Raw genomic sequence first — 26,854 nt, forward strand, 5'->3', positions numbered from 1 at the left:
ACCCGACCTTTAAGGGTCACTTCTCTTGCCCTATGGGCCTGTGAGAGCTTAATGGCCATTGAGATTCATTCATCAGTGGAAGAAACTAGCATAAACCCATCAGTTTCTAGGTAAGTGATGTAAACTTCCCTGGCACTGAAAAGCAGTTCTGGATATAAAATGTATTTTGTTCCAAAGGATATTGCCACTTTCCAGCAGTCAGAAGATTTCACAACTGACCTGATGTTTCTCTGTCTGTTATTTTTTCCTTGTTATGTTTATAAAGCTCTCGTTGCATTCACAATTTTCCAGGAAATCAGTGTCAGGTAACAACCCCACCATGAAAAGCTACCTCTAGAGAGCAGTCAGCGAGTCTTATCTGGCACTGAAAGCTTGCTGGTTGGTTTTCTACATACATGTTTATTTTCAGTTCAAAGACAATATAGAAAACTCCATCGTGGAAAATGTTACCTTTTAGTTCACACTCTTTTAATCCCCCAGTCCCCATAAAATAAACATTCTAAAGTGTAAGCAGTGGGAAATAATGTAAACTCTGCGGAAACAGAAAATAAATTAGTTTCTTTCAGACTTGGTGGAGGTCCTTTTCCTGAACACTACACTCTGTTACAAACAGAATTCATCTTGAACGAAGAATAAATCTTTGGCCTATTTCACCATTTCCCCAGCATTGCGTAAGAGCATATTTCAAATTCACTTTCTTCTCCAACTGCAGCAAAAAGGCAAGGAGTAGTTTGTGTTTGTGGAGCCTGAAAAACAGGAAAAAAAAATATTTTGGTGGTTTAAGAACAGCTTTTTTCCCCTGGTGTCAAACTGTTCATATATGATAGCTCTAAAGCTGGAGACCACAAGAAAATATAAGAGCAGACAAGTGATGCTATTCACAAGACAAGGCTGGGATCATTGCTTGGAATCTTTTTACTCATGAGCAGTGGAGAATCCGATTCTGCACCACTTGGGACCGAGCCAGCATGGACACGGCAGGCAGCAGTGCTGAATTTCCTAAAAGATTTTGCTTGGGGACCGTGGCTGAAATTCCATGACTTCTAAATTTGGAATCTACAAGTTTCCAGGATCCTGTCAAGTGAGAACATCCAGGATTTTAGATTAGCAAGCCTGTTGCCTTGGATTTCAGTTTCTCTTTTATAGCAGGCACAGAGAGCAAGGTCTGAAAAATGCATTTAGGACAAGAATGGAAGTGAGTGAATCCGGAATTTCTTATTATTGTTAAAGCTTTGTTGTTTTCCCGCAAAGGGTACTAAGACTCTCTGTCACTGTGAATTCTGCAATCTCTTTAGAAAAAGAAGTGATCAAGCTACATTTTAAAAAGAAAAAAAGCAAACAAAACACCTAAGTACCAAAAAAAAAAAATTCATCAGGAGAAATGTAAAATACAAGCACTTGGCCTTTGATCTGAATTTATACAAGGAGGAATTTATCTCCTCGGCCAAGAGTTCAAACTCGGCTGGAATACAGCGAGCCAGCCTCCCACGGATGAGGGCAGGGTCTGGAGCCAGACGGGATGCTTTATTCGCTTCAGAACAGAAGACGGTGACCAAGGCAGGGGACTAGGAGTTTCAAATACTCCCCTGATGTCTGGTTCAAATCAGGGAAGTAAACAGAAAACAGAAGCATCGCAAGCATAGTAAACATTAACAAAAAGAAAATATCTTTGATGTTAGGAAGGGAGGTCTGCCTGGTGCAGACCTTGCCCCTCCTCTCAGTGATGCGCCAGCCTCCTGTCGGTGGCTCTGGTGACCCTAGATACGAGGCACAGTGACTACGGGGGAGGGAAGGTGGGAGAGACGAGGCTGGGCTCGGTGGAAGACCCGTGGATTGACCACATGACCTCGGTATCAACAGTTTTTATAGTTAAAGAGGCTTAGAGTCTGTGGTTCCATATTTTCAGAAAACTCAAAGGGTTGGTAAAGGTATAGAAAGCCTGAATATAAATTTAAAAAAAAATCAGAAACACAATAGCGAAGGTGCAAATGAATCAGTTGTTTATTCAGTGGGGAAAAATTTTTTAAAATTTGATTTAGTGTTAAATCTTTTGGAAGATAGAATATATAAGACATCCAATCATGGTATGTGAATAATAAGAAATTACAAAGTGCCCAAGGCAACGTGAGTGACCAGAGGCAGAGACTGGAGTGACGTGGCCACAAGTCAAGGGCTGCTGGCAGCAGCTAGAATCTGGAGAAGGCAAGGAAAGGAGTCTCCCCTGGAGCTTCTGGAGGGAGTGTGGCCTGCTGGCACCTTGATTTCAGCCTGCTAATACTGATTTCAGACTTCTAGCCTCTAGAACTGTGAAAGAATCAATTTCTGGTATTTTAAACCACCAAGTGATTTGTTATAGCAGCCATGGGGATAAAACACACACGCACGCCCCCATAAGGGGAGTTCTCTCTTATTTATTAAACTAAGACAACTTCACTGTATTTACCCTTATGTTAATTATTGGTAATGGCACTTGGTTCTTGGCTTCCCTGTGCTGACAACCATCTTGTTTTGGTTCCCACTGTTGAATAACAGAGGTTAAAGTTAAATACGCCACCAAAGTGACTTTATTATTTATTATAAATTTATTTATTTTATTTATTTATTTTTGGCCGCGTTGGGTGTTCATTGCTGCGCGTGGGCTTTCTCCAGTTGCGGTGAGCGGGTGCTACTCTCTTCGTTGTGGTGCGTGGGCTTTTCATTGCGGTGGCTTCTCTTGTGGCAGAGCATGGTTTCTAGGCGCGTCGGCTTCAGTAGTTGTGGCTCGCGGGCTTCGTTACTCCGTGGCATGTGGGATCGTCCCGGACCAGGGGCTCGAACCCGTGCCCCCTGCATTGGCAGGCGGATTCTTAACCACTGTGCCACCAGGGAAGCCCCTGAAAGTGACTTTAAAGTAAAAATGAAGTCAACCTCAGTAGTATTTGTAAAGTTGATGGCGACATATTTTGACAATTTTTTTAAAACCTCAAAAGTGAATAATTTAGAATCATTTAGATCATGAATTTTTTTTTTGAGATTTGCTTTTGAATTGAGAAGTGAGTCTATTTATTTCTCTTATTAGTGAAGCTGCATGATAGTCACTGGGTGCTTATTAACCCGTTTGAATGTCTGCTAAAAAATGGCTTCTGCAAAATGGAGAAAATTTCAAGTTCATAGCATTTGGTTAAAACTTCCACCTTACCTTGCAAGTTCTAATTTTTTCAAACCAACTGGTAGATTATAACTAATGACATAACTGAAGCTTTTCTCCAGGCTTTTCCAAAAGCGCATCCAAGCTTTTCTCACTGACCTATAATTTCTTATATATTATATTAACCATGTGTAAATTTAGAGTTATTAGAAAATTCATATTTTTCCAGAGTTTGATGAAATATTATTTTTCTTGCTTTATTTAAAAAAAAAGTATAAGATGATTAGATCCACTGCCTCCTGGGAAGTTTCTTTTAAAAGGGAATTAATTAAGAATTTCACAACCGTTAAGCCTCAAAACATTCCATTTTAGTTAGATAACGGAGATTTAATTATCACCATCTTTTAGAGATGTTAAAGATTCCATTTTAGATTTAATTATCACAATCGTTTATTTAAGTAGCTTGGGCTTCCAGCCTATTTTGGTTCCTGCCTGGGAGTGGGAAAAGGGGGGCTCCCTCTGTCCCAAGGACAGCTTGGGGTGAGGAACTGAGGACTTTTTCTTGAAGCACAACGGTGATGAACAATTTTTGAGCTGCTTCTTGAAAAGACAGAGTTTCAAAATTAAAATCAGAGAGCCCTGGAGCTCCCCCAGGAAACCCTGAAACTCTGTGGTTTACAACCTGGGGATAAGAGGCTCTGTCCACAAGCAGCGTCTGGAGATTAATTTATAATTATTAAATATCACTGAAAATTTTGGCTCGAAAGGAAGTTTAGGGAAGAAATGAGCTGGTATTATACTCCTTTTTGCGTGTGCAATTCAAGGAAAACAATTATAGCAGGGCCAGAGTCAATTTGATTCCGTACTAACCACAACTTTGCACATCAGAACAAAGTAAGGGAGTGTCTGAATCCTTCAGGAAATCTGCCAGGCTTTCTTGAGTTCATTTGAATCCTGCCAAGGCCCAGAAATATGATGAAGCTTCAAAATGAGAAACCCAAAGGGGTGGGGGGGAATGAAACCTCCAAATCCAATCATCTTCAAACAAAAGACTGACCAGTAATGTCACAGGATCAATTTCACTGGGACAAACAACTCATTTTAATTAGTTCTGTTTGGTAACATCCAAAAGAATGAATCATGCCCTTAGTCTAACAATAGCGAAAGCACGACAGGGAAGCTTTGGAAAAAAGCAGCAAGAGCTCAAATTCTGATGACTCCTGGGCACCTCCCGCTCATACCGTTTCCTAGAGGGTGAGATAAGCAGGGAAGGTGAGGAAGTGGAAGGAAAGACAGCAGCCCTCAACCGAGTGGCTTCTTCCATGTGCGACACGTCACGTCTGCAACACATTCTGCAAGGAGTAAGGAGGGTGATGCCCTGCAGCTGAGTCCAGAGAAAGAGCTGGAGCCTGACCACGATGTGAGCCAAGCAGCCCACCGGACATTTCCTCTCCTGATGCTCAAATGTGTCCGAGCTATCATCCAAGCTTTAACATTTGTATTTTGTGCATTTTTAATAGCCACAGACCTGTGACTGTTAGTACGAGTGGTCCCTGCCTGCCGTATGTGAGAGGGGACAGGAAGCAGGAAGAATGTCTGCGGGATCATTATTCTGAAGGATACCCGAGAGGGAATGTTTGCTTTGTACAGTGGTTTTCTCTTACAGCACTGGATGGTCTGCGATTATTCAAGCAGGGTCAAGTGATGGGTTTTGAAACACTGCCTACCAAGCCTAGAACAAGGTTTGGCAATTCATACAGAAGAAAGAACCCTGGATAATTGAGTGGGAAAATGACATTCAATGAGAGACTTAAGTAAGAGATAGCTCTAGTATACTCTGACTGAAAAGAATTTTGACAAAGTCATAGCTTTTAATACTCAATTATCTTTTGTTATTAAAAACAATCACCTGGTTATCCCCAAATTATGGGTCTGTTCAAAGAGCTGGTTATCATCTTCCAGAATGGGCCAAAGTTCATTTACCCCGTGAAAATCTTTTGGTTTGGGAAAGAAAGGATGGGGTGAGACCGAGAGTAAGCAGATCTGGGTTGAGTCTTGGCTTTTGTACTTATCAGCTGTGCAACTCAGGCAAGTTGTTGATGTCTCTGGGCCAGAGTTTCTGCAGTTCTGAAATTTGAGGCCAGCATGACATGTGACCGTGGATGGCAAAGCATTTCCTGCTACAGCTATGGAACGAGAGGCAGGGCTGAGTAGTGGAAAGGCAGTATTATTCCTCTGCTATCTGGTGGATCAGGGCCATCCCTCAGCTTCCCCCTCTTGTGACCACAGGGGACAGGACAACACCTGCCTGCAAGGGGTGCAGTGACTGCCCACGAGAGGTGCTCAGCACAGTGCCTGGCCCATTGGAGGGAATCCCCAAAGGTCTTGACCCCCAACCCCTGCTCAGTCTTTGTTTTTAATTCTCTCTTTTTTTGTTGGCCGCACCCCGCAACATGCGGGACCTTAGTTCCCCGACCAGGGATCGGACCCATGCCCCCTGCAGTGGAAGTGTGCAGTCTCAACCACTGGAGGTCCCCCTGCTCAGTCTTCGAACAAAGTCCAGAGGGATACTTGTCAGAGAACTTGAACACAAGGATTTAGATGTAGGTACTGGTAAAGCTAAGGACACACCACCTGGTATTACCTGAGCCCCAACTGCAATAATTAAGGCATAAACGCATTTATATGACCTGTTTGGAGAGCAAATAAAAATGGACCAAAAGGCTGGAAAAATACTCATCTATCTGAGAGAGATGACAGAATTACACACACTTGTTCTGGAGAAAAATGACAAGTGGCAGAAATGTAGCATAATGGGTTGACGTGACAAGGGAAATGAGTCTGGACAGGGGTCAACTCAAAGTTTAAGAGGAATGATATTGTGATTTTCCCAAGGCCTGGCTGGGAAACCCAAGACATTCACACACACACGCACATGCACAGTCATATCAAAAGACCAAAATAACTCTGTTATCAAAGGTCAAGTTTATGGGCTTCCCTGTTAAGTTAGTCTCCGTTAGTTCATTTTCTGGAGTTTTCTTTTTCAGACATGACAAAAGATTTGAAATGTGATTGTGGTTAAAACTAAATACAGCTCCCACTCATCAGCAAAAAACGCATACAAACACCACCAAACACCACACACACAACCCCAACCGAACAATCCCACAACTTGTATTAATGTGTCTCTTACCTTCCTCATCATAGCCTAAGTCTTCAGTGTTTTAGTAACAAAGACTTGCAAAAAAAAAGAAAAAAAAAATCTCCCCATGTTCACTACTGATAGTCAGACAAACAAATGAGGGAGTCCTGTGTGCTTGGCTAAGGGCGTAACTCAGGGACAACTGGAAAGGAGGGTCTTTAGGTCAAGCAAGGTCATCTGGAAGGCCCAGAATGTACTGGCAAGAGGGACGGGTGCTGGGCTAAGGAACCGGAACGGGAGGCAGTAGGAAGAAGGAATGGGGGTGTTTATGGGGAAGGAATGCGTCTTGAGAATATGGTGAGGAATTGTCTGATATATGGGATGGGGAAAAGCAGCTCCAAGTCTCTGAGACTTCTGACTGGGAGTTTCCCAGGGAGGAGGGTTGCAGCGGGGGGGGCGGGGGGGTCCTTTTTCTTCGTGATGGGAAGCTGGGACAGAAGCCAGCAGGTGTGCCTGCGGCTGCAGGACCGAGGCACAGACGTGAATGAGACCAAAGGCCCCCCGCTGTGGGCCGCCTAAGCCAGCGCCAAGACAAGCCCAACCCTCTTACACTGCGCAGACCCTGAATCATCAAGGGCTCTAATTTCTGCTGCCCTGTCCTTCCTGTGACTCACAGGACCCTTGGAGTTAGACGATCTGTCCCACCTCTATGAATCTTTCCAGTGGTATGAGAGCCCAATCCCCCTGTTGTGCGACAGTGTTAATGGGTTAGATTGTGTCCCCAAAAGGTACATTGAAGTCCTGACCCCTAGTAACTCTGAGAGTGACCTTAACTGGAAACAGGGTCTTTGCAGATATAATCAAGTTAAGAAGAGGTCAATAAGGTGGGCCGCAATTCAATGCAACTGGTGTCCTTTAAGGAAGACAGAGACACACAGGGAGACAGAGGAATGTCAAGGATCAATGGGCACCACCAGGAGTTAGGAAGAGGCCAGGAGGCATTCTGCCAGAATCTCAGAGAGTGCATAGCCCGGATGACACCTTGACTTTGGACTTTTGGCCTCCAGAACTGTGGGAGAACAAATGTCTGTCGTTTAAGCTGCCCAGTTGTGACACTGTTATGGCAGCCCCAGGAAATGATCATACTGGAGTCCTCTATCACATGATTCTAACTCTGTAGCAAGAGATACATGGGATGAAGGTATAGTTGGTATAGTTAATGACAGAAGATATTAGTTTTAATTCTCGAAAAAGAATTTACAGGGCTCCTTTGTTATAGCAAGAGATGCCTTAAAACAAATCTATATTCAGAGACAGTGTGACTGACTTTCACTGGAATCGGGTCCAGGCACACCAAGGACCTGACCATCTCACTGCATATCCACACCCAGGAGTGACCCAGGGCATGGCTGTAACCTGGTAGGAATTCACAGTAACCAAGTGAGGAAATTACTTATCAGACCATTTCTGTAATAAACATCAGAAAAACCAAACAAAATAAAACTAAAAGAGATTTGAACTAGGGAAAAAAGAAAGAAAGAAAAAGTAAAAAGCACAATAGCCTACCTGAATTGAGTCCTGTGAAAATCCTGTTCACTTAGAACAAGCCTTTAACTTGCTCTGTTTCCGTATCAAGATCGATGTCATAGAAGCAGGGCCGAGTCGGCAGTCCTGGCATGGTGCTCATCTGGGGGAGAGAACAAAAGATTATATATTAGCCAGTGCTGCAAGGGGATCACGCTGGACACTGTACGTCTAACGACATAAATTTACTATATAATTCAATTCAGTCTCATGTAACTTTGGGTTATATATACATGTATATTTTTAAATTCACCATCTGCTATTCCAATCTTTGTTTAAGGAAATGAAATCCCTCCATGGTCCCACAGCATACCATAGCTCCAAAACAGTGATTTTCAAACTCTTTTTACTAAGTCAAATCTTAGTGCTGAAGCCCAGCAAAGATAAGCCCCTCTGGCTGAAGGGGACAGTGGGTGTGGAAGGAATGAATAATGACTAACCCCCAAGACACATTTCGGTAAAATCTTCAACTCTTGGAGCACAGTTTGAAAACTCCTGTTCTCCAGATAGCTGGTCTACTTTACTAGCAGTAACTGTCGTTTATTGAGAACTTACTATGTGCTAGGCACTGTGTAAATGCTTTTTTTTGCATCGTCCCCCAAACTCAATGAGGTAGATACTTTTATCGTTTCCATGTTACAAGGAAGGAAATGGAGGTTTAGAGGTGTTAAGTCATTTGCCCAAGGCCACACAGGTAATAAACAGCAAAATGGGAAATTGGACTCCACATTTGTAATCTCAAATTACTCATATAACCACCACCACCACTGCTGCCTCCACCACCGTTTGGGCACTCTATACTCAGAATTTTACATAGATAATAACTTGAGTTCCCCATCACCCTTAGAGGTAGGCACTCATTTTAGCCTCACTTTACTGATGAGGACAGAGGACATTTAGGCACAAAGGCATGGGCTCAAGGATACACAGCTGGTCAGTGGTGGAGACGGAATTAAAACCAGGCCTGTGCTTCTCACTGCTTTGCTGCACTGTGTCTAGATCGGTTTTGCAAAAAGCGCTTTGTCCACCTGCACCAGAGACCCCCAGTGACGAGCTGGGGAAGCTGGCCGGTTTCCCCTGGTAATGCTGACACACTAAACACGGGTCTAGAACCCGGAGTGTGAGGATTTTGGATGAGCTGCTCTTTATCGATTTTAGTATTCCCACTTCTTCTCACCAGCCTGGAAGTTCTCAACACCAAAGGAACCCAGATAAGGCCTCTGTCACAGACCTCCGGTCTCTCACTCTCAAGGTCCTTTTTTGTAGGGACAGGATTTCACTGACGCCCACTCTTCCCCCCGATGATGCTGACAGACTCTCGCTACTCAGACTGGGGTCTGTGGACCAGGGGCATCGGTATCACCCAGGAGCTTGTGGGAAACTCAGGATCTCAGGGCCCACCTGCGGCCCACTGAATCAGAATCTGCAATTTCAGCATACCTCCAGGAGATCTGTGTGCACGTCTCCATCTGAGAAGCCCCGGCTTAGTCAATATGGCCTAGGATGCCTCCCCCCACCCGCTTTAGCCCCGGGAAAGGGAGCTCCTGGGGAAGGGGGTGAGGTGCTGGGGAGGAAGGAGAGAAGAAAGCCCTTTCACCCCTGACCAAGTGCTGCTACTTCTTCCCGGCCCGAGCTCAGGTCGAGGAGGAAACCCGTGCACCTGCGGCCTCATAACCACCTGGGCTACGAGAGTGTGAGTGAGGTGGGTCCATGTGGCCAGACACATAAACACTGTGGTATACGGTGGCCAGCTCCTGTCTGGCTGATTGCACAGGATCGCCCTTTAGTATATTATGGGCTAAAAAGGCTTCTGAGGCCTGCCTGGAATACAGGCACCACTGATTGCAAGTCTTCAGGATTTTCTGGGCTCTGGGTTTCGAGCAATGAACTACAAATAAAGTTCTGGCGCACAACCTGCTTGTAGGTGGGGATTTCCTGTACTTTAAAACTTTAGGTATGTGGATGGCTACTTCTCCTCCTGAGGTTTCTGTTCCTAGCAGGGGGGTAACATTTTTCTCTGGTTACTACAGTCGCTGCTCCTTGGAGACCCCAGAAAGAAACCCACGCTTAATGTGTTAGCCCTGAAACATCAAACACAAAGGACATCGGTGGGAACTGTTCATATTTTTTCCAGTTTCCTGGGCTACAAAACTCATACCAGTTACTCTACAACAATTTTCCTACCTAACCGCGTTCTGACATGAGCATTTTAAGATGCCCTTATAATCTGTGTGGGGATATGGATTTGGAAAAAGCAACCAGCGTTTTATAGTTTAAGGAACGAGTGACCGCATTCAGCCACAGTGAAGCTGCTCTGTCTCTAATTTAAAATAAGTCTCTAGGTCGAAGGTATCTGGGTGAGGATGCTACCCAGACTTGACTGCTGCTGCTTCTGAGGCTGCAACACTATTCATTCCAGGGCAGAATTCAGTATGAGGCAGATCATATCTAAATCCACATGAGGTGAGAAAACCCAGGAAGAAGCCCGAAGGCAGTGCATGGGGGTTCATCTGAGCAAAGTTATAATGGAAGTTTCTATTGTGGATAACACAATTGCACTGCCTGCTTGTTTACAAGCTTTTTTAACAGACATGAAAGTTCAGCTTTCCACCATTCACTTTTAGCTGGTGCAAGACCAAGACCGACAAAGGCAGTGGGATTTGCACGCTTCCTGGATCTGAACCACAGGCTGCAGTGACTCAGCGCGTGCATCTTTGGGTCATTCTGATACTGTCACAAATCTGGGAGCTTTTCTAAGTAGCCAAAATATTAAATGCCAGGAAGTATGAAATGTCTTTCCTCTATTTTCAACTTACTTCTCTCAAATGGGAGAAAAATGAGATCAATCAGAAGACTCCCATGTTCCTTTCCAATGATGCAATCATCACTTTCAAGAATCAAGAATCCCTACTTATTCGGGATGAGCAACAACTGACCAGGAACCATGTGGAGTGTGCAGAGCTGGGGGACTCCCAGCCCTGGAGACAAAGCCACCTCCAGTCCATCTATGTTTAAAATAAAAGTCCTGCTGAGCAGACACAGTATGGAATTATGTTAACAAGACCTTACACATTCGCATCAGATTCTCTCCCAATAAAAAACACTCTGTTACCAAAGGATTGGAGCCCCCAGACAAGAGTCAGCAGAGCACTGCAGGGAAGAAGAATTCGGACAGCCCTTGGCAGTTGACCTCTGGGCCCACGCCTGGGGTCAGTGGTGATCTCTGTTGACTTATTTGTGTGCCCTTGAAGAAGGCCTCCTGCTTAAAATAATGAGGGGCCACTAAATCGTACTTACTTGTCATGCTGCCTTAATGGATTCTTTTACAAAGGCTGAAAAGCATGGGCTTTTGCCCTTCATGCGCCTAATTTTACCTACAATGAATCTTCCAAATCTTTGATTTCGGGTTAAGCTTATTTTGGAGAAACGACGAGTTATAGGAATAGCCTTTATAAACATTCATTAACACCAGCAAAGAGAAAATATTCATACACCTAAAACTTGTCATTCAGAAGTAAGGGTAAAACACTCTTAGAATGAGTAGAAAAATTACCTAAAAATCTGTTTCATAAAGTGATAGCATCATACCACTTAACCAAAATATCGTTGTAGTTAATTTTGTTGTGTTTGTGAAATAATTTCTTTTCTGACTTCTCCCTAAATCTACTGCTTTTTCCTACTGGATAAATCATTCAGATTTGTTGTAATTCAGAAAAGAAATAAGCATTTGAACTCACTGTTCCTTCAGTTCATGATCTAAAAGGGAATCCCTTCTATACATTTCTTTCCTCCACCAATATGGCCGAACACCCATCATCTTGTTCCAAAAATTTAAGAACAACCAAAAAAGGGACTTCCCTGGTGGTCCAGTGGTAAAGAATCCCCCTTCCAATGCAGGGGATGCGGGTTCGATCCCTGGTCAGGGAACTAAGATCCCATATGCTGCGGGGCAACTACGCCCGTGTGCCACACTACAGAGCCCACGAGCCCTGGAGCCTGCGTGCCGCAACTAGAGAGAGAAAACCCGCACACCACAACTAGAGAGAAGCCCGAGCGCTGCAAGGAAGAGCCCATGCACCGCAACGAAAGATCCCGCATGCCTCAACGAAGATACTGCATACCGCAACTAAGACCCAACACAGCCGAAAAAAAAAACAAAAAAACAAAAAAAACCACCAAAGAGACTACAATGGTTAACTACACGATGATGCAATTTAAATAAAAAGATTCTTTTTGATGGAATAATAACTCAAACATTTAAACTCTTGAGCAAAAGTATTTTCTGAATTATAAGTACAGTGCCTCGGGAAGCCCAAGGACTGGATTTTTTGTCTCTTCCCTTCTCCCTCTTCTTTGGACACGAGGGACAGAACTGTTTACATCTAATGGTCATTTAGATAATTAAACTAAGATGATGCAAGAGGAAAAATGGCCGGTATAAACATCAAGCAAAAGGAAAGAAGAGAGGTATTAAAAATCATGATAGGGCTTCCCTGGTGGCGCACTGGTTGAGAGTCCGCCTGCCGATGCAGGGGACACGGGTTCGTGCCCCGGTCCGGGAAGATCCCACATGCCGCGGAGCGGCTGGGCCCGTGAGCCATGGCCGCTGAGCCTGCGCGTCCGGAGCCTGTGCTCCACAACGGGAGAGGCCGCAACAGTGAGAGGCCCGCGTACCGCAAAAAAAAAAAAAAAAAAAAATCATGATAATGAAAACAGTGCTGCTACCACTGGGATTCCACTTGCTTGACTTAGTGGTGACGGAGGCTCTGGGATTTCTTTCTGGGTTAGGTAACATTCACCTGCACGGCCCGTGACTGCCACGGATGCTCTGGGCGCTTGGGGGCGTGTCCTATCAGAGTGCCTGTTATCTTTCCTGGTGGCCAGCGACTGCCTGTTCCTGTGCGAAAGGGCAGTGAGGCTTTATTCACCCCACAGTCCTTTGCTGAGCACTCACTATGGGGATACCAAGGTGACCAGGACCTGGTTCCTGCTTCCAAAGGGACAGACCATTAAGCAGATCATTGGAGTCGAGTCACTTTTTACTTTTCAGTTAAAAGAAAATCTTTTTCATTCTTTGCTTTTCATATAAAAAGAATGAACATAATAAATTCTTAACGTCTGACTTTCGAAGATGGAAGTCAAGTTCAATCACTGTAAAGATGACTCTATCGTGCTCACATCTTGGAGCAGTATCACGGAGCTCCGACTATTCCAATTTATTTCAATGGCGCTGAATAAAAGACTGAGCAAGTACGGTTATTTCTCTCTTCTTTCGTAAAGCAAACTATAACTCTTAGTGGTAAGAAGCCTGTTCCAAACTAACTTTTCCATTAGTTAGAAAAAACTTACTTTCAACAAAAAACACTTTCAAAAAGAAAATACTTTCAACTGAGAAGTAATAAATAATAGAACTAAAAAGCCAAGTCTTGCTCTCCTAATACTGTTTCCTGGAGGTGGCCCCTGTAAACAATGTCTTGTGCAAACTCCCAAGAAATGTTCTATTCTTATACAAGCCATGTGACTATATAACATGTATTTATGTAGTTACGTACAGAAACTGGAAAATTCCACATGTACAATTCTGAAATCTGATTCTCAGGGAGAGTAAAACTTAAAAGAGGCAACTGGGGTAATTTCTAAACAAAGGAATGTGGCTGAGTGGGGAGACCCAGGAAGAGTTGTTGCCAACACATTCTACGGTTGACCCTTGAACCACGTGGGGTTAGGGGCACTGATACCCAGCAGGGTTGAAAATCCAAGGATAATTTTTAGTTGGCCCTTGGTAGCCGAGGTTCCTCCCTATCCGCAGATTCAACCAGTGCAGGCCATAGATTGTTGAGACTGATACACTACTGTCATATTTAGATTGAAAAAAATCTGTATAGAAGTGGACCCGCCCTGTTCTAACCCCTGTTCTTCAAGGATCAACTGTAAAGTCAATGCGCCCTGCCTTTTGGAAAATGAGAGATTAGGGAGAGTTCTTTAGAAGAAAAGAAAAATAAATGCGAGCAGGGCGTCTGACCTACTGGATATTGACAAAGGAAACGAAGAAGTTCAGCACGTTTCATGCATCTCAAATATTACAACGGACTAAGAGCTTTCAGTTCAAAGACCACTCGGCATTTGAGTGCATCTTTCCCCCACCAAATAATTTATTTTTCTTTTTTTGTTCTGATTTTAAGGACGGTATCCTTAGTCAGCTTTCAACTATGCTTGCCAGGAAAGCCCCATGCTGGCTTGCTCAGTAAGATGCTGTCCTTCCTGTTTCCGTGCCTGGAAGACCAGAGGTGGCATAATGCAGCCCCAGGGCTTCTCTCTATTGTCCTCTTGGTGTTGGCTTCATCCCCAGGCTTTCTTCTCTGTGTGGGCAGCTCCAGGCCACATCACAGCCACACCCTGTGATATCCAGTGCGAGAAAGAACGTCCTCTTCAGGGACTCATTTTTTCCCCCGATTCCTTTCTTTTATTTACCAATTTTCAAAACAATAGTTTGGTACCCAGTGGTGGACTCTGCTAAGTGCTTTCCATGCTCTGTATCTCATTTAATTCCAACAATTCCACAAGGTGCATGTTATTACAGTTTCATTATCCCCAATTTGCAGATTAGGAAAACAAGACGAGGAAAAGCATAATAACACAAATCACACGGCTAACAGCTGGTTGAGCTGGAATTCAAAAGCAGACAGTGTGACCCCAAAGTCCTAGCTCTAACCACTGAACCCTACTGCCACTGCCTCCCTTACATCATGGCATTTAGTGTCGCTGCCCCTCGGTGGCAACATGTGTGCTGCAACTGCACAAAGAAATGTTATGAGCTGCCTTTGCAATGGGAATACACGTCCTATCAAACTACTGAGATTTCAGCTACAATATCTATGTAAATAAATTTATATGAATTGTAAAGAAAATTCATTTACTTTACAATTTTAGTCTTGATTCCTTTTAAACTTTAATATTTATGCAAGAAAATGTTACACAGCTTACACCCGGGGTGGTATCTTCCAAATTACATCTTAGTCACACTAGTCAGCAGCGAGTAAAATACCTTATGACTGTTAAACATTGCTACTGTTTACCAACCAATTGGTTCCTCTCTCACTTACTTTGTTCTTATTCATTCATCATATGCTTTGATCTTATCCATTGCCAAAATGATAGATAAAGGTCATATCTACACAGGTGTTACACTGTTCACATCTCACTCTTCCATTTCCATTGGGGGGCGGTGGAGATTCTTCCCCATCTCTCCTCATTTCACCATAAGGACCACAGCTGAGGCTGCCAACAGCCCTGTGAGACAGGTGAGGTGGGAGAGGTCTGCGTAGCCCCACTGAGAGGTGTGGAAGTGGCCTCAGGACAGTTGTGTGACTTTCCCTGGACCAGTTAGGAATGGGAACGTCGAGCACAAAGGCTGGAAGAGGTAACTGAAGTCAGACGGGCAGCAGTAACCCAGGTGGCTCTGAGGGGTGAGGGGAAGGGCCCCGTTCCTGTACTGCCAGTGGACCTGGGTAAGTTACATCACTGAGTCTTGGTTCTGTACCTGGAAATACACTATGAATATAAACAGATCTATGTTATAGGCTCTATTTCAAAATTAAAATGGGATAAAGAAAGGACCCTAGTTTAGTGTGTAATACACAATGGATACAATTGTTATTTTATTATAGGAGGTACAACTATAATTGTCTCTATGAAGTACAGTGCTGTTATTATGATAGACACAGAAAAAGGAGACTTGAAAACAAATCTGAACTGTGAATAATTATGTTTCTTTTATAAGAAAAAAGGGTTCATTAGTTTTGAGATTTCCCCCTAATTTTTCCTGCTCTATAAACAATTTAAAAGAGCCCCTTTCTGTTGTTTCTACTAATGACAATCAAATCTGACGCTACACCCAATAACCAAGATCTAAGTATCAAGCAATCAGGGGCCTCTGACTGATGACAAGTGTTATTTTAAGAGAAAAACCTTCAGAAGTGTGATGAGCTAAAAACAAGTATGATTTTAAACTGAGTTCAGTCTTTAGGAAGAGGGGATTACTCTTTCTGTGTAGGCCAGAGAAGATGCTGTGAAGAGAAGCACAAATTCAATTCTTTACACACTGCTCCTCTCTGCCTGAACTTTTGCAGTGTTTCCTCTCCAGCCTTTCGATGGACAGGTGGCATGCCAGGAGAACCCCGCCAGCCTTGGCAAACCAAACCAATTTTATAACGTTTCATTGTTTGGAAACTCAATATCAAGCAATTAAATTCTGGTTTCTGAGAAGCTCATCTGAAAATGAACTGTGATGTTCTGGGCGTGCGTTTTATCCCAAGGTCCTATTAGCAATTAAGTCATTATTCTGTAACTCCTGGAAGAAGAGAGAAGGTGAAGGGGAAGGGAAGAGAAGGAGGTGGGCGGGGCGGGGTGGGGGGTGTCACGAAAACTGCCTTTACTTAGCTGAGCTGGTCCTTTTCTCCACAGAGGAGCTTGTTACAGAAGACACAGCTGCCCATGTAATTTAGCATTTCCCTTTTCTTCCCCCCGCCCCTCCTCCAACCCCGGCAAAGCTCCTCCCTAGAGATAATAAGCTGCTGCAGCAGCAGGAAAACAGAACAAGACAGAGGGAAACTGTATCCATTATTTTAATGTCCCCTTTATGGCTCTCTTGGGACAGAGGCAAAGGAGTGGTCTGGGGGAGCCTGGGGGGGGAGGGGAGGAGTTATCTCATCTAATGTTTACTAACCGGACACTTGGCCGGCCAAGGTTTGACCAGGAAACTGAATTGGGAAAGAATTCATGACCACCCTGCCACCTAATTTAACTATTTTAAATACTAGAGGCCTATATGGTTCTGCCATCTCTCTCTTTTTTTTTTAAAATTTTTTTCCTTTAGGTGGTTCAGATCAGATCCCAGCTGAACGCTCAGGACCTCAGATTGGGTCTATATACAGTATGTTATGGACTGAACTGTGTTCCCCCCGCTCCCCCTGCCAAATCTATATGTTCAAGCCCCAACCTCCAACATGAGGTCACAAGGGTGGAACCTTTATCCAGTAGGGCTGGTGTCCCTCTAAGAGGAACAGCCCAGAGATGCACGGGCACAGAAGAAAGGTCTCAGGAGAAACCAACCCTGATGACACCCTGGTCTTGGTCTTCTGGTCTCCAGAACTTTGAGAAAATAAACCTGCTGTTTGAGCAGTCCAGTCCACGGTACATTACTACGGCAGGCCTAGCAAATGAACACGCCGTACTTATGTGGGTATTTCCTTCCCTCTACATACTTCCATGAATATCCACAAAACATGTTTTCCCCACTTTACCTTTCTCCAATTCCTGGACGGAAAGAGTCCTAACTGGGCTACGTGCAAAGGCTTCTCTAAACAGAACGCCTTTCCTCACTGCAAGGGCAGACGCTAATTAAAGGACTTGGCGGGTAGAGATCCTGCCTGGGAGGTGAGCACCCCGCTGTCCCTCCCGCGTTTTCCCCTTCTTCACCCGGCTTCCCCAACACGGCAGGGATGCTGCAGCTGTCAGACCTGCTTCCTCTGGATTAATGCAGTGGGAGAAAAAGAAAACTGTGGACCAAGTATCTTGAAATCACTCATAAATCATGTCCCTTGCTCTCTTTCTGTTTCTCACAAACACACAGCATGTGTTAAAAGTAAGGAGAAACATCAAGAGAGCAACATGATGGATTTCTGTTTTGTAAATCTAATTTTTATCAAAGTAAATCATGTACGTGGCTTAAAAGGTCACATTGTCCCTCAAGGCATACTATAAAAAATGACAGTTCCCTGTCCACTGCTGCCCCGCCCCAGCTGTATTCCAGCTCCTCAGAGGCAACCACTATCCATTCTCAGCTCTTTCTTTTTTTTCGGGGGGAAGAAAGGATTTATTACTTGCAGCAAGTAAGGAGAACACCGGGGATCTTTCCCAAAGCAATGTCTCCCCAGCGGCAAAACCGGGAAGTCTTAAGGTAAGCGTACATGCATATTCATGAAGGGGCTTGGGACATCGACTGCGTCCAAACTTGATTGACATCACAAGAATCAGAGAAGGTCAACATCGTCATTCCTTAGGTTCCAGCTGATGTGGTGGTTGAGCGCTTCTGGCTAACCTTCACTTACGAAGCAGAACTGGGAGTCTTCGGCCCCCATGACCTTACCTGGTCTCAGGACTTAATGAAGCTCAGGTTCTTGATGTCTCATCGCAGAACGAATTCAGTGAGAGACAGAGTGATAGGTAAGAAGTGGATTTATTTAGAGAGAAACACACTCCACAGGACAGAGTGTGGGCCACCTCAGAAGGTGAGAAAGGCCCCTCAGCTCCTTCTTCTTATCATCACTGCTCTTTCTTGATTTATAGCTTCAGATGCTATCTATTGGCTTTCTAACACAGAAGATGAGGATTTAGCTCTTTGACATCCTACTACCCATGCTCCCCCACCTCCACTTTCCATCTCTCAAATAAAGAGCTGTCATTACTTTTGGTCTGATCAGGATTTATTAGGACAATGTAAATATTACTCACAGGAGGGCCATCATACGTATTCTGATTACATTCTCATTCTTGTACAACTCCTGTTTCTCCTAGAGTTAATAACTGTCTTGTATCTTCAGTAGTCTAGCTTTCTATAGGCCTATCATTCATGCACTAATGCACTCTGACAGTCTTGGTCCTCCCTTCATATGCCCACGCATGAGATCAGTCATCCTCGCGGCCATCCTGCGGGCGCCCTTCATCCTGTAGGCCTACTAAACAGCTGACGGTGGCATCTCCCTTTGCCATGATCCTGGAGACTCCTTTCTATTGTCTCTGTTTCCATGTGGTGTACCGTATTGCGGTTTATACACACTAGGGTGACTCCCAGTAACTCCCCCTCCTTGAGTGCAGGTGAGACCTGTGACTTACTTCCAACCAGGAGAACATGGCAAAAGTGATGGGGTCCTTCCGTCTTACCAGATTCAACTTTCCCCCGTGCTGGCTTCTGATAAACTACCATGCCATGAGAGGGTCTAAGAAGACCAGGTGGTAAAAACCACATGTAGCCTCTGAGACTTAAATGTAGCCTCCAGCTGACAGCCAGCAAAAGGCTGGGCCTTCAGTCCTACAGCTGCAAGGAACTGAAATCTGCCAACAACCTTGTGAACTTGGAAGAGGATCCCTGGCCTCACATGAGACTGGAGCCCTAGCTGATGGCAGTACTACAGCCTGAAGCAGGCAACTTAGCTAAGCTGGGTTTGGTGTTATTATAAAGCTGCTAAATTTGTGGTTAATTTGTTATGCAGCATAGAAAATTTTTAAAAAAATTAATGCACTTAACTTTCTCTTTAAAATTTTTTTCTCTTGTTTTTCTACTTTCAGCAACTTTATTTTAAAAACAGAGTGAATTATTTAGCAGCGTGGCATACGATAAGCTGCATGTGGTCAAGTGTAAAGTTTCTTCTATGCTATTACAAAACAAGCTGCTGTGAACATTCGTGTACAGACCTTAATATGGACATATATTTCATTTCTCGTGAATAAACACTTAGGAATGGAATGGCTTGGTCTTACGGTAGGTGCATGTTTAGACTTTAATTGTTTTCACATCCCCACTAACATCTGGTATGGTCAGTCTTTTTAATTTTAGGTATCCTAATAGCTATACAGTGGCATACCATTATGGTTTTAACTTACATTTCCCTAATGACTAATGATGATAAGCATATTTTCATGTATTTATCACCCATATACAAGTCCTCATCAGATAGATGATCTGCAAATGTTTTCTCCTTTTCTGTGGCTTATTTAGTTTCCAAATATTTGGGGTTTTTCCAAATGTCTTTCAGTGTTGATCTCTAATTTAATTCCACTATGGTTAAAGAAGATATTTTGTATGATTTGAATCCTTCAACATTTACTGAAAATTAATTTGTGGCCCAGAATATGATCTATTTGGCAAATATTCTGTTTGCATTTGAAAAGGATGTGTATATTCTGCTATTGTTAGGTAGAGTGTTCTTTAAATCCAGTTAGGTCAAGTTGGATTATAGTGCTGTTCAAGTCTTCTAATATCCTTATTAACTTTCTGTTTATTTGTTCTGAGAAGGGTTTTAAAATCTCTTACTATATTTCTGTCTTTATCTATTTTTCCTTGCAGTTTTCCTTCATCTATGTTGAAGGTTTGTTATTAGATGCATAAACACTTAGGATTGTTATGTCCAGATGAAATGGTCCCTTTAAAAATATGAAACAACCCTCTTTATCTTTGTTAATATTATTTGCTCTAGTTCTATTTTGACACCAAACCAGCTTTCTTTTGATCGCTATTAGCATTTTCCCAGCCTGTTTCCTTTAACCTACTAATGTCTTTATATTTAAAGTGGGTTTCTTGTTGGCAGCATACAGCTGGATCTTGTGTTTTTAGCCAATCTGACAATCTCTGTCTTTTAATTTGGGTATTTAGACCATTTACATTTAATGTGATTACTGATATGGCTGTGATTACCACAAAAAACAAAACAAAACAAAACTCATAACTGTTTTAATGTCCCTAACTCCTAATGCTATTATCTGTGTCATTTAAGCATTAATTTTGGTTGATTTTTTTCATTATAGGTTGTATTTTTTTTTTTGTGGTACGTGGGCCTCTCACTGTTGTGGCCTCTCCCGTTGTGGAGCACAGGCTCTGGATGCGCAGGCTCAGCGGCCATGGCTCACGGGCCCAGCCGCTCCGCGGCACGTGGGATCTTCCCGGACCGGGGCACGAACCCGTGTCCCCTGCATGGGCAGGCAGACTCTCAACCACTGCGCCACCAGGGAAGCCCTATAGTTTGTATTTTCCTACTTGTTTACATGCCTGCTAATTTTGAATTGGATGTCAGACATCTTATCTTTTTTCATACTGTATTTTTTGTATTTATAAATATTTTTATACTCTGTCCTGGGATACAGTTTAGTTACTTGGAAACAACTTGATTTTGGGGGGTTTTTCTTTTAAAGCTTTGTTGGGTGGGACCAGAACTGTGTTTAGTCTAGGATTAATTTTTCCCCTACTATTGAGGCAAGACCTTCTTGGCCCTGTGTGGGAGCTATGCACTGTTCCCTTTGATGGAGGTTTTAAAGGTGACACCACTCAGTGTACCTAATTAAAGAGCAAGGTTATTGGAAACATATTATTACATATAGTGACAGAATTTGATTTTAAGATAAGTAGTCCAAGAATAAAATTATACTAATAGAAAAAAATAGAGAAATTGTAGAAATGACTAGGAATAAGGTAATACACATTTTGTTTATGTTTATAAACTGAAAAACAGGAATACAAAAGAGAATAGTTGCTGCTCAGCTATCTGCTTTTCTCAATCAAAACAAAGTCAGTGGGCTTCCCTGGTGGCACAGTGGTTGAGAGTCCGCCTGCCGATGCAGGGGACGCAGGTTCGCACCCCGGTCCGGGAAGATCCCACATGCGGCGGAGCGGCTGTGCCCGTGAGCCATGGCCGCTGAGCCTGCGCGTCCGGAGCCTGTGCTCCGCAACGGGAGAGGCCACAACAGTGAGAGGCCCGTGTACCGCCAAAAAAAAACAAAAACAAAAAAACAAAGTCAGTTTTCTCTGAACTTTTCCTCTTTTGGCAAGTCAGATCCTTCCTTCGTTGCTTTGCTACTGACACAAGCGGCAAGAACCATTTGAAGTTCAGTAGGCCTCCCTCTGCTGCCCTCTCAGTGACCTTGGTGAATGAAAGCTTCCCATGATGGCACATTTTCAAATAAATATGTGGCCCAGGCATCTGACGAGTGTCTGAGTAATTCTCTAGCGTGTTGAAGGAGAGTGATACCATCAGCCCATCAGCTATTTTCCCACAGGAACCAAGCCAATAAAGCCTGAATTTTTCATGTACTTGCACATAAATAACACGAAGCATCAATGTGGATGCACTTTACACCCGAAAACAGTTCTGTCAGTACCACACGTCTGCCAGCTTTGTGTGGTGCCCCTTTCTGACTACAATCTCACCTTCCAATTTCTACTTCCTCCACCTTCTATCCCCACCCCCACAACCATTCTACCTATCACGATGTAATATTCTATGAAAATTTAATTTCAAGTACATATGTCTACTAGACGTGGCAAGTCTACAAATAATATTTATATTTCATATGTTGTTATATTTCAGAGTTGAGGCAAAGTGACCTAAAGCAGGGCTTTGAATTCCCTCTATAAACTGGGGCTCGCTGGGTGCTCCCAGACCAGCTGTTTCCCCTCCCTGCAGCCCATGGGGATTTCCATGCGGGAAAGGAATAGGGCTGGCTATCTGCCTCAGGGAACAGCATCTCAGCCCTTTTCATTTCATTCACACCAGTACTTAGGGACATTGGGAAACCCAAAACAGTTCCCAATGGGAAAGAGGTTAGGCGGTCCTGAGACAGTTCTGTGTGCCTTACTACCCAAACATGAAATTTCATGGACCTCTCCTTTCTTCTAAATCACAGGTTGGAAAACTATAGCCCATACACCATACATCAGGCCAGCTGTCTAGTTTTATAAATAAAGTTTTATTGGAACACAGCAACACTCATTTGTATATTGTCTGTGATTGCTTTTGTACTATAACAGCAGAGTTGAGTAGTGAGGACAGAGGCTGTTTGGGCTGCAACACCTGAAATATTTACTATCTGGCCCTTTACAGAAAATGTTTGTTGATCTCTGTTTTAAAAGACAATGTCACAGACAAAAGGATTTAATGAAAACCAAGAGAGACGAAGAATTTGATTGTGGGTATTCTTTAAATTTCCCTAAAGACGCCAAAAACATTTTATAACTAGTAAAGTGGAGGTGTCAACTGAAAAGACAGAGGCGGGTGATGGTGTTTGAATCTAGATTCCTGGTTCAACAGACCACACATTTTCTAAAAGTGAAAGGTCAAGGGCACTAACCTGGCATATTCTCAATGTTTTGGGAGACTGCTGGGGGACAGTCGTTCTCAGTTTAAAAGATGCTTAGTGGGAGGATGTTAATTTATAGTATTTTTTACTTAGAATCTACTTCAAAGATTTTAATTCATGGAGTTCTCATTTGCAGAATAAAATTCCTAATCTAATTTGTAGATTCTAGATAAACGTTTTACTTGAAGTCTAATTTTCTTTTCTTTTTTTCTTTTTGGCTGTGCCATGTGGCCTTGCGGGATCTTAGTTCCTCGACCAGGGATTGAACCCGGGCCCACAGCAGTCAAATGCTGAGTCCTAACCACTGGAACCCCAGGGGGCTTCCCTGAAGTCTAATTTTCTTTGATTGGGAAAACACCTGAGTTCTTAGAGATGTGACATGTTGCGCCAGAGGGCAAAATCTTCTGTTGCACTTGGGTTAGAGGTGGGAAGCCTATCTATCTGTGTGTCATCTGAAGGCTGAAAGGATGAACTCTTACTGACCAACCAGGTCCTCTGTGTATCACTGATTTTTAAGAGGTAGTGTTCTACTATGCACTGCAAGAGAAAACACAGGTTCTATGGCATGTTCAATGTATCGATGAGACTTGTTGAGGAATCAATGATCTGAGAACTCTGAAATGGTAGCTAGGGTGATCTAGTACTTGCTGATGTCCTTTTACACCTGGCCCTGGTAATGTGGATTGATGGGCAAGTGGCACCAAAGGCCCAGATGGGCTCTGAGACGAGAGGGTCACCAGAGGGACCTTAAGAGGGAAAGTGATCCCTGGATAGGCAGTTAAGTAGAACCAAGGACACTCTTAGAAAAGAAACACTGAGGCCCACTGGACAAAATAAAGTTGCCAGAGCAAAGTGGCTTAGCTGATAATGGGGGGGAAGGCGGGGAGGGGCACTTTCCTAAGATGAAAAGTTATAAATCCCCGGGAGAGGATTGCAACAGGAAAACAAGACAATGGAAAATTTGGTCAAGGGTGAAGAGTAGTAAAGGGAAAAAACACGGAGTAAGCTAGAATTTATGGTATTTAGCTTTTGTGATGAACAGCCATCATCTAAAAGTCCTCTGGTCTATCAAGTCAGCAAGGGAGTAACCTGCTTATCCTTGGCTATACCTTACCATTCCTGGCTGTAAACCTGGAAGATCAGGGGGTCCCCATTCAAAAAAAAAAAAAAAAAGAGAGAGAGAGAGGATAAGTGCCTAATGAAAAATAGCATGGACTTCCCTGGTGGCACAGGGAAGAATCCGTCTGCCAGTGCAGGGGACACTGGTTTGATCCCTGGTCTGGGAAGATCCCACATGCTGTGGAGCAACTAAGCCTGTGTGCCACAAGTACTGAGCCTGCATTCTAGAGCCCGTGAGTCACAACTACTGAAGCCTGTGTGCCTTCAGCCCGTGCTCTGCAACAAGAGAAGCCACCGCAAGGAGAAGCCCATGCACTGCAACGAAGACCCAGCACAGCCCCCCGCCCGAAAAAAGAAAAAGGCATGATTTCATAAATTAGGAGGTTGGGATTAACATATACACACTACTATATATAAAATAGATAACCAACAAGGGCCTACTGTATAGCACAGAGAACTACACTCAATATCTCAATATTTTGTAATAATCTGTATGGGAAAAGAACATATATAATCTCTCTCTCTCTCTATATCTATATATAACTAAATCACTGTGCTGTACACCTGAAACTAACATTGTACATCAACTATCCTTCATTAAAAATTTTTTTAAAAAATTGCATGGTTTCTATATACCTGAGTATGGCCTTATAACTGCAATCATTTTGGAGTGAAGCCACAACTAAAAAACCCTGAGGTAGAGGTGCCTGGAGTTGGAACATGCAATCATTACTCCCCGCACCCCAGCCCCTCACCACTAGACCAGCCTGCTCCAGCCTCCCAGTCTGAATTCCTCATCTTTCACCAAGACCATCCCAAATTATGATTGATGTAAGGATTGCAATGAAACGATACCATAGTTTTAGCCCTTTCCAAAAACTTAATGAAATCAGGCAAACTGGCAGAAGTCCACACGAAAGGAATCAAAGCTGGATACTGTGATCAGTGCTTCAGAGAAACGGAGCCGAGTTCAAAAGAAATAAGGCTGTGGACTAGTACTGATATTATTCTTAAGGCCACTGACGATCCCTCCTGCAAATGCATCATTGTTGACACCACTAAGTGCAGGAGAAAATGGTAAGGTCCTGGCCTACCTAAGGAAGTTCTTACATTTTTAGCATTTATACGCTGTCAAGATTAACTGTCTTAAGTTGTGAGTAAAGGATTTTTAACCTAAAAAATTTATGCAATCCATATCAAGCTTAATTTCTATTTTTTTGAAAGAAAAATAACTGGGCTGAGTATTCAGAATATTGAGTCTCCTGGGATTAGTGGATGGAAACATTACAAGTCTGAAAAAGTACTGAAAAGGAATGAAGGTCAGAGAGTGGGCTGGGAAGCATATGGATGTTGTAACTGGACCCTCAGTTCAAGAACCTAACCTGTAGCAGCTACTTGGAGCCACAAGAAAATACTTCAGGATTTGAAAGATCTGGTAGCGTTAATAACCATGTCGAAGAAGAAAAAGTGAAAAACGACACTGGAAAACCCTAAGGTGCCTCCATCTCCATCACTGGTAAGATCTTGGCTCAAGTTCCTCTTGATGGGTCACTGGGCAAAATGCACCAGGTCCCCACAGAATCACAACGTGGTGTTTCCACTTGGGTGTGTTTGGGGAGGCGAGCCTCTGTTGCTACAGTAGGAGGAGCAGCAAAAACGATCTTTTGCCATCTTTTTTTTTTTTTGCGGTACACAGGCCTCTCACTGTTGTGGCCTCTCCTGTTGCGGAGCACAGGCTCCGGACGCGCAGGCCCAGCGGCCATGGCTCACGGGCCCAGCCGCTCCGCGGCATGTGGGATCTTCCCGGACCGGGGCACGAACCCGTGTCCCCTGCATCGGCAGGCGGACTCTCAACCACTGCGCCACCAGGGAAGCCCTTTTGCCATCTTTTGACTTAATCAAAACCCAGTTATCAGATCTGAATTCTAGCTGTTACTTTGGTTTGTTCACCCAAAGCCTCCTCTCTTGCCGATGGAGTTAACTGGAATTGTGTTGCGTGTTTATTAGCATTTCTCATTTCTTTTATGTTGCCATCCCTGAAAATAAACTTGTTATTCAAATGCTCCTTTCAAGTCCTCCTGCGTCTCCCTTAGAGCCTCACTGAGTTACAGACGTGCAGTCAAGAATAAGCCTCCGTGGTTTACATGCACCAGAAGTCCACACGCGATACACGGGACAGGAGAGCTCATTTGGCTGGTGTCCACACAGCATGAGCAGAAAGAAAAGGAATCAGTGGTGATGCCAAGCTGGCAAGCGGCCACCGTGTTCCAGTTCCTGGAGAAGAGCCAACCACAGGGTAAGCCTGGCTCACTGGGTTTGAGAGCTTTCACTTCATCAGTACATGGAGATAGGTGTGTGTATATATGTTACCAACCTTAAACTTTATTAACACTTACTTCCAGTGTCACAAGCTGGTATCTATTATTTATGGGCTTAACAAAAATTACGATTGAAAGAACTGCTTAAATAAATATTGATATTTTAAACTGATCAAACGAATATAATTTGATTTTATAATAATGAAATTGATACGTTTTTAACACTAATGTGGACTACAAACACCTACACACACTGCTTTAAGGAGCTGAACAGGAGAGGGATGAGATGACTAACTGTAGGAATTTTGCAGGAATAAGATGAGAAACCTTAAGTTTGAGGGGATGCGGTTGGGGGAGGGTTGGTGAGGATGGCGGACTCAAGTACCACAAAAAGGATGCACTCTGGGGAAAGGCGAGCAACAGACGAAGGACCAATGCACTTTTCCTGTGGTTCTTTTCAAGCCAAAGCATTATTTAAAAAAACCCAATGCTACCTAATCGTTGTGAGTATGGAGACCCCTTTTTGAAGTAGAAAATGGTTCCCATGGGGTCCATACAGTCCATTCAACATGAAAATGCATAATGAGGAGGAGAGAGTATAAATTGAGTTATGTTTTTAAATGACTTCGTATTTCATCCACGCCAACCTCTATCTAT

The 26,854-nt window shown here is 43.5% G+C and overlaps 1 protein-coding gene across 3 annotated transcripts in view; it reads right to left on the reverse strand.

The window, feature by feature from the left end:
- Positions 1–240: 240 nt before the first annotated feature.
- Positions 241–26,854, reverse strand: part of MTHFD1L (methylenetetrahydrofolate dehydrogenase (NADP+ dependent) 1 like) — a 194,147-nt gene continuing 167,533 nt past the window's right edge. For 2 of the 3 annotated variants that reach the window (XM_027083497.1, XM_027083510.1), the window contains 2 exons: positions 7,836–7,956; positions 241–746 (listed from right to left, as the gene is read on the reverse strand). In XM_027083497.1, the coding sequence (XP_026939298.1) occupies positions 7,867–7,956 (90 nt within the window). In that variant the 3' untranslated portion in view covers positions 241–746; positions 7,836–7,866. Of the gene's footprint in view, positions 747–2,835; positions 2,884–7,835; positions 7,957–26,854 lie in introns of those variants that run through there. The other variant, XM_027083501.1, reaches the window with a different exon arrangement.

Source organism: Aethalodelphis obliquidens, unplaced genomic scaffold, assembly GCF_003676395.1.
Source record: "Aethalodelphis obliquidens isolate GAN/ISIS:26980383/991018 unplaced genomic scaffold, ASM367639v1 scaffold3, whole genome shotgun sequence".
Lineage (NCBI taxonomy): Eukaryota > Metazoa > Chordata > Mammalia > Artiodactyla > Delphinidae > Aethalodelphis > Aethalodelphis obliquidens.